At 38.6% G+C, this 11,712-nt stretch overlaps 1 protein-coding gene across 1 annotated transcript in view; it reads right to left on the bottom strand.

Moving 5' to 3' along the window:
• Nucleotides 1-3,110: 3,110 nt before the first annotated feature.
• Nucleotides 3,111-11,712, bottom strand: part of CHP1 (calcineurin-like EF-hand protein 1) — a gene marked incomplete at its 5' end in the record, with an annotated part of 16,293 nt that continues 7,691 nt past the window's right edge. Inside the window, 5 exons of the mRNA XM_009574419.1 lie at nucleotides 3,111-3,689; nucleotides 4,993-5,115; nucleotides 6,180-6,241; nucleotides 7,132-7,259; nucleotides 8,568-8,648. Coding sequence (XP_009572714.1) covers nucleotides 3,636-3,689; nucleotides 4,993-5,115; nucleotides 6,180-6,241; nucleotides 7,132-7,259; nucleotides 8,568-8,648 — 448 coding nt within the window. The remainder of the gene's footprint in view (nucleotides 3,690-4,992; nucleotides 5,116-6,179; nucleotides 6,242-7,131; nucleotides 7,260-8,567; nucleotides 8,649-11,712) is intronic.

Below are 11,712 nucleotides of genomic sequence, written 5' to 3'. Positions count from 1 at the left end.
CAGACCGCTCGGGGTGCCGCTGCCGCTCCCCCGTCCTCCATTTCACCGCGCACCAGCGGCCCCCCCCACAACCGCCTCCTGCATGTGTGAGATCCCGGCTGAACCAGCACAGCCGCCTGCATGGGCCGCCGTCATCAAGTGATTTTGATTGCTCTGAATAACTGCCTTTATTCATTCTGCCAGTTTTTGTGTCATCTGCAAAAAATTATATTTTTTTTTTAGCAGCGGTAATTTTACACTTCAGGCTGACGGGTGAGTGTATTGAATAGTGTGAAGAGGAGTACTTACCCATTCACAAAACTCCCGAGAAACACCCCCATTTAACCGTGATTCATCACAGACAACTACTACAAGCCAATTTCAGTTGAAATCTTAATCCATTTAATGCACGCTTTTCTACTATGTAGTGTTTTAATGCGGATTGTCAGCTTAAATGAAACGCTTCTGCCAACTTAAATATTATATCCACGCACTATTTACAACCAAAGTTGCAGTTTCAAAGAACCGAAAGCAGACCTTTCAAGTAATTTTCCATTGTAAAGTTATGGAAACTAGCATTATTTTTACTTCTGCTCCTCATGAGTCAAATCCTATATTCAGATTTTTTTGTTTTGCCCAGACTTGATGCCAAGCTAATGAGCCTACAGCTATTTAAGCCAGCTAATCAATACTGAAAGGTGGCAAATGAGTTATCAAACCTATTTCCGCTTTCTGTAGTCTTCAAAATACTCTAACAGACAATGAAAACTAATTGGCTGCATGCAGCCAACCATCCAGAGATTCTCAATGTAACAAACTTGAATCTACAGATTTGAAAATAGACTTTACTTCCTATTTGCCAGTAGACTGGAAAATGGTTCATCTGTACTTAAATACCTATCCCATATACTGCTTTTTCAAAGGACAAAGATGAAATATTACGTAGTTCTGCCTTTGAGCTGATGATCTTATCGTTCTTCCAGACTTTAACCTTCACAGATGACCTTTGTTCTCAAGCAGACTTAAGATTTAATTTCTACAAGCAATCAGGTATGCTAAAAACATGACTTTTGTGGAGGTCTGCTTATATCCGTACAGCTTAGTTTTGAACAATTTTAAATTTAACATAAATTTAAAATCTCAGCTCTCTAAAACTCCCCTTACTGTCTACCACCTTTTAAGTTACATGTTAAATATGTAGATTTCAGAACACTGAATAAGATACTCAGTGGCTTCCATGTGATTTATACAGCTAACAGCAAAGTTAAATTCTGATAGTTGGGGGTTTTTTTGTTCATTGTGTGAGGGTTAGTTGGATTTTGGTTTGGTTATGGTGTTTTTTTTGGCTGTGCACCTATTAGAGTATTTGTGTTCACCTTAAAGCACATTAGCATAAATACCTGATTTCTAAGGTGGGGGCTTATAAGGACAGACATCATAAACTAGCGTTGGTATTATATACCCTTTAATTAGAACAATACAACACCACTGTGGGGAGGGGAAAAAAAAAGCCTCGTTTGGAACCACGGAGAAGTGTAAAGCTCATGTTGTTACGGGATCCATAGTGCAGTATTACAAGTGCATGTCCTCTTCTGGAGCTCATGTTTTGCACTAGTTTCCTCCACTCTACCAGCATAATAAAGGATTATTAATACTCTGGAAACAAGTTCAGTTATAAAAAATGGATCTGTAATGCCTGTTAGCACCATTCTACCAGTATTTAACTTTTCCAGTCATTAAAGGATAGTCAATTACCATACAGGAATAGTTTTGGGTTTTTTTTAAATACAGTGGAGGGTTTATTTATGGATTGATAAATACAATATCCAGTCTCACTGGGACAATAAGGCACAACTGTAGGTTACAACTATATAGCCAGAAGAGAGCAACACCTACTTTAAAGAAGATCACAAAGCCTACGAACACCTTTTACTTTTCAATCTGTTAACAGTTATATTCCTATTTTACATGACATGGTCATAAAACTGTAATGTTTCTTTCTCATACAGAGTAGAGGTTTTTAATTTACATTTCTTTCTGGAATCATGCTGCACTCTGCAAAACAATAAAGTGCAACATTTCACTTTGCAACTCCTTAATTTAAAAAAATCAAAAATCCTTCAGAGACTTGCATGTTATTCTCTAACACAAGTGATCGTTAAAGGAACTGAGAAAAAAGGAAATGCACATTTGAGGGTAGTTTGAGACTGGTAAGTATTTTATAGAAATGTTAACACATGACATAGAGAAGCAGTTATAACACTGATCGTTCAATAAAGAAGCTCCCAGGGGGTTTTTTGGTGTTATTGGAAGGACCTCCTAGACTATAGGTTGCTCCAGCTGAACTAGATGAGATCATTTGCCAATCTAGCCACAGAAAATCACGTTGCTATTGAACCTTCAATAATTTTGATCTCTGAATTTATCAGCATTACATTAATGGTATTAATCATACACTTGCAAAGAAATATATTCTGAAATATTTGGGATTATATGTACTTCCCCAAAATATATTCTTATGCCAGAGCTTTCATAAACAGCTACCACCCTTGACACAAATCTAACAGACCAGGACTTCCATACTGGAAAATGTAAATTATGGATAATTACTGATTATCCAGGCCACTATGATTTAAAAGACAAAAAAAAATATCAGTACTATGTTTCATGACACTATTATTAAGGGGCAGTGACAGAACTGAAAAAAAAAAAAAAATCCAGATTTTGGCATGACTAGTTTTCTTGCATTATGTACACTGGTAAATAAGTTTACACTTTCAGAGGCAAAACCACCTTGATGAATGGAGGGATCCTAGAGCAAAGCAACCTGGAGAGGGCACTTCATGGTCCATTGGCTGTCAAGCCTGCAAGCTACTCAAAGGAAAGAAACAAGTTTCTGCATCTGCTACTGGAACAATTTAAGTGACTTAGTGCAGAATTCCTATTCCTTTTGAGGACACCACAGCCTGTCTCCACCACAGATTCTCTTATTGTCCCTGTGAATTCATCCCGCAAAGAATAGAATCTATTCACAGTACTTCAAAGTACTCTAGGCTATCATCATGCATTCAGTGCTAGTTGTACAATGAAGCCATAGAAATTAAGAAGTCCTCAAGTAAAAGGCAGATTCGGAAGCAGGGAAGAAACAAATCTGCATGTAAAGAGCCAAAAGAGGGGGGAAAAAGAAAATGTGGTGTTGCTACTGGAAGCAAAAGTGAATCATTACCACTGCACCTAGTATTTGAGTAGATGCTTGTCTCCAAAGTGTTTCAGAGGGCACTTCTGTGGCGTGTTCCTGTATTTCCATTCTCAGATTCAGAGCTCAGAAGAATCAGTTTGTAGATTAAACAGCAGTACGTAAGGAGAGACATTTTTGCTGAAACAGTAGTGCAGAAGGAGACAAGGGAGAAAGGGTAAAAAAATGGACAGAAAAGATTTCAAATAAAAAATAAAATGCTCCTTTCCAAGTTGCATGGCAGCCATTTCCCTTTGTTCCTGATGCACAGGGAATGTTCACATTGGTAGAACAAATCAGGGAGGGGTTGGAGATGTATTGTATATGCACCAGTAGCAATGCTCTGGGGGAAGGTGCTAAGGAGAAAATGAAGTTCTATTCATTATATAGTAGGGGTAGAAAGGAATAGGTTCTCCATCCATCAGTGAAGAAATCGAATACTCATTTTCTGCTCTACATCCACCTTCTCCAAAACCTGCAATAAAATTCAGAAAAAGCTACTTAAGTTACTGTACATACTTCTCTCCTACAAGGTTTCTTACTCTAGTATAGAGGAAATGGGCAGGAACATGGGACGTCTTCAATTTGGCATGCCAGTCTTTCATCTAGAGACTGCTATTTTTCATTCTGGACTAAGGTTCTTCCAAGGAAAGAAACTTCAGCTGTTAAAGCTGGAAGAAGGCTGTCAACCAAAATGTAACTAACGCAGTTTCAGTCTGCCAACAGCCCAGAAAGGCTTGGATTCCCAAAATTAGACTGTGTGGGAATGCATGGCCAGGAAACAGAAAGGAGAACAGGGTAGAGGAAGGGGCATGAGCAGTCATCGAAGAGCTAAAAATCAAGACCACAGCATTACTAATGCAGATAATTGTAAAACTGCAGTGGCAACTTCATTCACTGAATTGCTATTAACACTGAGGTACGAAGACATTAGTCTGCCCCAGGCTGCTTCAGGCAGTTGACTTAAATTACTCTGATCTTGGAACACTGAAGAGACGTCTGGAAGTCTTCTAGTCCAACTCCCTCAACTCCTGCTTAAAGCAGGGCCAGCTAGATCAGGGCTTTGTCCAGTTAAGTTTTAAATATCTCCAAGGAAGGAGGTTCTACATCTTCAGCACCTATGATCATCCTCTTGGTAAGAAGTTTTCCTTATAGCTAACCAGAATTTCCCATGTTGCAACTTGTTTCTGTTGCCTCTTGTCCTATCTTTGTTCACCTCCAAGATGAGTCTGGTTCTTCTTGTCAATACCATCCCATTAGGTAGTTGAAACTGTTCTGCTATAGGACAACTTTCTCCACTGACTATATAATGGCTCCTTACTATTACCTATTTCTGACTAACAAAAGATGTAATTCAAAGGACCAGAGTTAGGAACTTGAATACTGATATTAGTTGTGTTACTAAAATCTACAAGTGAAAACTGATCAGCACAATTATAGCAGAATTACTCTGTTGTAACTGTGCTAGTCAGGCTACTTGCGTAGAAAGAAGTGGTTGCAAAAGAAAAAAGTGAAAATTCTGCAGTATATTCAGTGCTGTAGCTTTTTGTAAGAGTATGAAGAAACATGGACTAATTATTAGTACCCTGACAGTATTAAAAAAAAAAAGTCCTGATAAAGAAGGGAAGAAAAAGAGCTAGCAGAAGGCTTGCTTTGCCCAAATGCAGGCAGGCAGGACTATTTGAATGACTTCCTCTGTTTCCATTTGCATTTAAGTCTGAATGACTTGCCCATTACTAAGCAGTTTCATTTAGTTGTTAAAAGTGTTGTTTACCAACCTTTACAAACTCTGCAAAGGAGATGGCACTATCCCCATCTTGATCAGCTTCCTGGATTGTCCTGTCAGCAATGCTGCCCAGCTGCTCATCTGAAATGTTTACACCAACCATCATCCGTAATACCTGTAACATACAGAATTCCCCAGATTTTTTTTTTTTCTTAAATAAGAAAAAAAACATTATTGACATAGGAACAGAGGTATTCTTAGTGCTGTTTTTCTTGTGTATACTGTCAAGATAACACTATACAAGAACAACCCTGGAGGATTTCCATGGTTGTAATTTCTAAACAGACTTTTATTTGTCCTTTGTACATCAAGGCTTTCAGGAAAGACGCTTCCTTTTGTAGCCACCTTTGACAAAGAATCCTGCTTTTTCACTAGGCAGCAGGAAGAGGTAGAAGTATGAGAAAGCTTTTGGAACTAGGAATGAGTATGTTTTGTTCCAATGCTTTTGTCTATTTTTTTCCCACAAAACATACCAACATTTGACTGAATATCTGCTGTTTGAGACAGTTGCCTACAGGAATCTTGTTAAGTATATGGTCAAATGATAACTGCCATTACTCTCTACAGTTAGTAAAGCATTTTCTGTGCAAATAGAAGAGGGCAGTTTCAGTCAAAAGCAATCCTTGTCCTACATCAGGAACCACAAATTGTCATGTCTACTTCCCAGGATTAGTAGTATGTAATTACTCCTAGCTCAAGCCTAGTTTCATATATATGCAGCACTGATGAACTTTTATTACCTTTGCTGCAATTTCAAGAAGTTTTATTCTATTGAGAGGATGCACAGAAGATGAGGCAAACAACCTAATCCACCTCAAGGATTGTCCCTGTGAAGCCCTGTTAGAAGCATCTTTGAAAGTTAGACAAGGTGGTTTTTAGGAGCTTAGTGTATTTGTTGGATATTTAGGTATAATTTCCAATAGGATCTGCTTAGCCTAACACTCTGGTTTAAACTTGAATCTAGCATTCCCAGTCTGACAGAACAGCCTGGGCTATCAAATGAGATTAAAGTCTCATACCATATCTAAAGCTTTAAACCAGAGATAAGCAATTAGCCGCCAAATTGCTTCAGGAGTTCTTTTGAGACAACTGAAAAGGGGAGTTACAACATTCTAAATGGGCGTGAAGTCACAGAGAAGGTCACAATGGAGTCATTCAAAGCAGCCCTGTGCTATTTACCTGAAGAAGCTCATCCCTGGAAATCTTGTCATCTTTATCTAGATCATATAACCGAAAAGCAACTACAGGGAAGAAAAGAACGAGCAGCTTAATTCAAGTGCCACTATTTTTCTTCATAACAATACATTTATCTAAAAAAAAAAAAATAGTAGGTATTCATAAATCATTTTAAGAGAATTAGCTTAGAATTTTAATTCACCATAAAATTCATGTTCAGTTCCATAAAGTGTTATTACCGCATACAGGACTAACGTTATTGCCAAGAAGTGAAAAATCTTAAGTGCTCAGTATAAGTACTTTCAGAAGTACTCTGCTTGCAGAGGTATTTCTTCAAAGCCCCGAGTTGTGGAAGTATAATTACCACTAAGATACATTCAATCCTTTAACTTCAGAGCCAACCATTTTTACATTACCATTCATTCTCTTTGACTATATTCTGGATGAGATATGACAGAAATTTTAAGTGCTCTGAGGACTGTTGCCAACTTTGATTAGCGAGCAAGAGCATTCTGCTCATACTGTAGGCAGACATCCAAATACTCAAGAAAGTACTCAGCTGAAGGTGAGGAAAAAGCACTATATCATATGGAAGACTGGATAAAGAAGCAGAAAAGCCCGTTCACATACGGGATGTGGCTTCTAAATCTGAAATAACTTTGGATGCAAACCATTTTGAAACACTTCTGTTATGAGACATTTGGAAAAGCATACACATTACTCAAAATTCAACCAATTCCACCAAATTCCAATATAAGAATGGGTCAACTGTTGACATGCTGAACAGGTAAGATCGCAAGTTAATTTAAAAAAAAAAAAAAAAAAATCAGGTATTAGTCGATATCATTCCACAGGGAATGACCGTACAGAAGACCCCAAGCCCCTTCACTCCCTTCCCAGAAAAAAACAGAAAAAGAAAAATAATTGTTTCTATAGGAGGGTTCACATTTCTTACAGTGGAGCTTGTTACTTCGGCTGTTCAGTGGTTCTGGTCCATTCTGGTCTTTGCTCTTTTCGTTATCTTCTATGGGTCGGAAGTGGGCTAGTGTCCTCATGAATCCACGGAAATTCACCTGGTCCTCTCTGCGTAAGCATTTCAGCAGGTCAGTTTTAGCATAGCTTATACAAGTTCTTTATTTCAGTAAAGAAGAGTATGAATGTCTAAAGCATTAACACCATGCAGACTCTTCCACTCCCACCTCCCCAGGGTTTGGCTGCTATGCTCAAACTCAGCTCTGACACAGTGCAGTTGCAACCTGGGATCACACTGTTGTGAAGTACGATGTGTAAAAAAAGAAACTGTGAGAAGCGTTGTTGAGGGCTCCCCTCCCCTTGCCTGCAAACTCTACTTAAGCTTAAGCCCTCACCCTTGGCCCTTGCCTGAGCTATCCTGCAGCTATGCCTGACTCTGGCAATGTATCTTGCTGATCTGGACTCTGATTCCCTGCGTTGACCCGAGACTTGCTTCAGCACCGTCAACTTATCTGGCAACCACTGGACTGTTGGCTGACATGACAACAGTCACTGGACCTGCTCCGCTTTTCTTGTTCAGGTGCTCTGCCCTTTGTCAGCAAGTACCTTGTGCCTGCCAGCTTTGCTGTCACCCCTGCCTCCTGCTTGTGGGGCAGCCGTCGCTCACTGCTCCCTGACAAATACCTCCGTTCTCTAGAGCTTCTGTGGGAACCAGCTATGCAAGTACTTTCCAGGACTCCTGCTTTCTATTCAGGAAACCCTGCCTGGTATTAGCTGATATTCTGACTTGATTAGACAATCCAATCTTCAATCAGTAACGACAAATGTGTTCAAGAGCAGCAGCAGATTCCATAGAACAATCTAGAGAGGTATAATGAAGAGAGACAGTACTGCAAATTTGATCATGTCTTTGGATTTATGTTAGAAGTGCCTTAAGTTATGTTTTAAATGTGATCAAAAACTAAAAACAAACTAAAAAAGCTGTTCTAATAACAACGGTACACTTAGAGGCTAAAAGGTGAAAAAAAAGACTGAATTAGTTAATTGCAATACTACTTAGCATGAAATAGTATTGCTACAAGTTTGCTTTAAGAGCCAAAGTCCATACATGCGCTTGACCTTCTTTAGAAGTGTTCAGCAGCATAGCGAGAAGAGTGAAAAAAATGTGACGTGAAGCCTGAGTCTGTCAATGAATAAAGCACACAAAACTCTTGGAAGGTTGTAAAGTGTTTCTCGTTATAGAATGAAAACATGCTGAGGAAACAATGTAGCCACACACATTTCATGACAAGCTTGAGGTGTTCAATTATTAGTAAATTCAAATTCTGTGCTTTAATTATCAGCGTTTCACTTCTATCAAAACTTCTGACGAACTACAAATTTTGTGCCTGCTCGCAAATTCAGTCCATTGGAACTCACCCTTCTGGAAAGAAGGCATTGATAATTCTGTCTCCCAGTGGATTGATGGCAAGCTCTGGAATCCGCTGGAAGTCTTCACGGCTAAGTAAAGCAAGAACACAAGAAGTCTGCATAAAGTTGAAGTCAGAGGAGAAAAAGTTGCTGAAAAAGAATTCACAGTAAAACATCCGTTGGGTTCTATTTCTCTGCAGAAAGACACTTGGTTTTTAAAATGCAACTCTTTAAATCATGTTTTCTCTATGACTAATGGCACAAAACAAAGCAAAAGACAATGCCAAGCCTGTATTATATTACAGACTAGCAGTGTTCATTTATCATGTTAACAGCACTTCTCAGACACTAACGTTGTTTGTGCTAGAAACCTTCCTGTAATGATGCCAACTAGTTTGCAATTTAAGGAAAGGAAAGCTGCTGAAATGGCTTTGAAGTAAAACATGGCTTCAAAATGAAAATGAACTTTTTTCTAAATAATTATTTTGGTACTGAATCATTTGAGTTGGCATGATTTTTCCAGACTAACCCATTCCAGATTCTGGGACAATACCATACTCCTCCAAACGTACCACAGGTGACCTGCATATTCTAATAGAATTTTTTTTGTTTCATGCAACAACTTTGTATCTTATTATAAATGCCAAATTTCAGATTATTTTAGCTTCAACCAAACGTGCCCCTATTTTAAAATAGTAAATTTAGACTTTGACAGCAGCCTGTACATCAGATGTAACTTCACCAGCACATTGCAAATACTGCTCATGCCAGCCATTCTCCTTCCTGCTCATGATTATATGTACCCAGTATAGTATAAGCATAGCTACGCTTACATTGTTATAGCTTTTTCTGATCTGGAAGACATCATGAGCTGTACTGATGTAAACACATTTTAGGTCAGTATGACATGAACATAGGGTTCATCCTATTATTAGAGTTGCATTAATAATTTTCCTTTTCTTTCAACCTAATAGAATGTCACTGACAGGAAAGTGGGATAATCTTAGTGTGACACCAAGTGTGTCTTAGTGAATACTTCGGTCAACAGATTTGGTTTCGGGGTTTGGTTTTTTTTTTCCCCCCACTACAACAGAACACAGCAATTTATCAGTTAGTAGAAGATGTATTCCATAATAATTTAGGTTTTAAATTGCAAAGATAATGGCAATGGGGTAAGGCTGTAAAAAAAAAAAAAAAAAAAAAAAAGAAAAAATCTATTCTGTCTGGATGCAGAACTTGACATTTCCTGCCCAGTCTGCAGAAATATTGACAATTCCCTTCAAGTCAAATGCAGTCCTGCCGTTTTTGAAGTTTGGGTCAAAGACTCAAACTTGGTTACTAAGTGTTTGCTATTTTTGAAACCTATGCTCACTAAATGAATCAGCAACAAGGTTTGATTCATGATGTCATTACACCAAAAAACTGGCAAAGTAAACACGAACAGATTTTGAGATTATTTAAGTATACTGGCCTTTTATAATACTGTGATCTTAAAGACAGGGGGAAAAAGGAATTGGCTAACCTTTTACTAGTCTAGCCTGGGAAAGGCACAGAAGCAAGACGTTCTAGTTTCAAACGCATTCTAAAGCACTCCTTGCACCCAGTCACACCACAGCACTGTTAAAGAGTCCCAATTATAATGTATCTGTTACAACATGGTTAAACTGTTTGACCTTCTAATAGAGCGACCTGACCGTATTTTTAAGCTATCCCAGCAAACTTCTGCTCTGACCAGGTCTGCATTTTTTTTAATAGGCAAAGTTAACATCTGTATAACATGATCAACTCATTACCAGACCCCCTCAGGACTGCTGCATTTTAAGCTATAGCTGAAGGGCAAAGTATGCATTAGCAATTTAGGCAGGAGATGCAGTGATGTGGAAAACCTATGTCCTAGTAACAAAATTTTAACAAGAGGACTTCAGTGTCAATGCTAACATCTACAAGCTAAAAGCAGCAACTTCCCTCTCTTCCATTTAGAGCAAAATCCTAATGTTTCAGAATTTTTTTACTTGCATATCACTATTTCTTGGTATTGAGCCTCAATTTACACTTGGTATTTCAGCCTCCAGTTGTTCTGTTTTCTAACGGGAGATTAACAATTAACCACAAATAACTCCCCAGGTTTCAAATCTATTTGTCCTGTCATTATCAGTATCACAGTAGACCATTTTTGCTTATTAAGAGCACATTACTGAGTGAGTGTTATAATTAAAATAGCTGTAACAGCCATAAAAGTAAATGAATGCATGATGCAAGTTATTCTCCACTTATAAACTAAGGCTTCCAGCAGTCACTAGGGACCAACTTCACCTAGCTGAGGCTGGAGCTTACTGGAAATTTGGTGCCCTCCACTTCTTCTGTGTTCATGTGCCATAGCAACAAGGCTCTTCTAACATATCTTTCCAGGAACCCGGCTTTTATTAAATCCTTGCTTAAACGTAATGTGCAAAGCAACCTTTAACTGCATGTTATCATTATGCAGCCCAACCATTTAATATATATGCCAGTGCATTCACACTTAGACATACTTTGCAGTAAGGGATTTGTAGATTCTAAGACAGACAAGTATTTCCAAGCATGAGTATACCCTCCAAGGCACACAGCAGATCCCTACTGTAAAGGTGGCTCTGCCTCACCCCAAAGGCTGCAGGAAACCTACTAGACCCTTTTTTCTTCCATTATTTCTGGTTGTTCGTCCTTCTTTTACTTCTAGATAGTAGCAGAGTGCTGTTCCCTCAACAGGGCTGAGGAGGGTAGGTCTATCTAGAGCTGAGGGAAAGTAAAACAATGGAGAGAAAAGAAACCATCTGGGAAAAAGATGTGGTAGAGGAAAGGAAAAATGTCCAGAGGATATAGGTAACAACAAATTACTTGAAAAAGGCAAATAATTAAAAGAAATAAGGTGTATCATGCAAGACGGTCAAACAGATTTAACAGGTTACTACTGAAGAGGTTTCATTGCTCCCTTCCCTCGCTAATGTTAGCTTTGTCATTCATCAGACTTTTTGGTGGTCTAATGTATCCCACAAACCCTCAAAAAAGCTTCCCACCTTCCTCCTCTCCATCCTCCCAATTATCTTTCTGTTGAATTAGCAACTTGAAGCAGTACAAAAACTTTAAAAATCTAACAGCGCCAGGGCTGACAAAGAGG

Source organism: Fulmarus glacialis, unplaced genomic scaffold, assembly GCF_000690835.1.
Source record: "Fulmarus glacialis isolate BGI_N327 unplaced genomic scaffold, ASM69083v1 scaffold14990, whole genome shotgun sequence".
Lineage (NCBI taxonomy): Eukaryota > Metazoa > Chordata > Aves > Procellariiformes > Procellariidae > Fulmarus > Fulmarus glacialis.
Note: the sequence above shows the minus strand (reverse complement) of the source record. Positions and strands in the feature narration are given on the sequence as shown.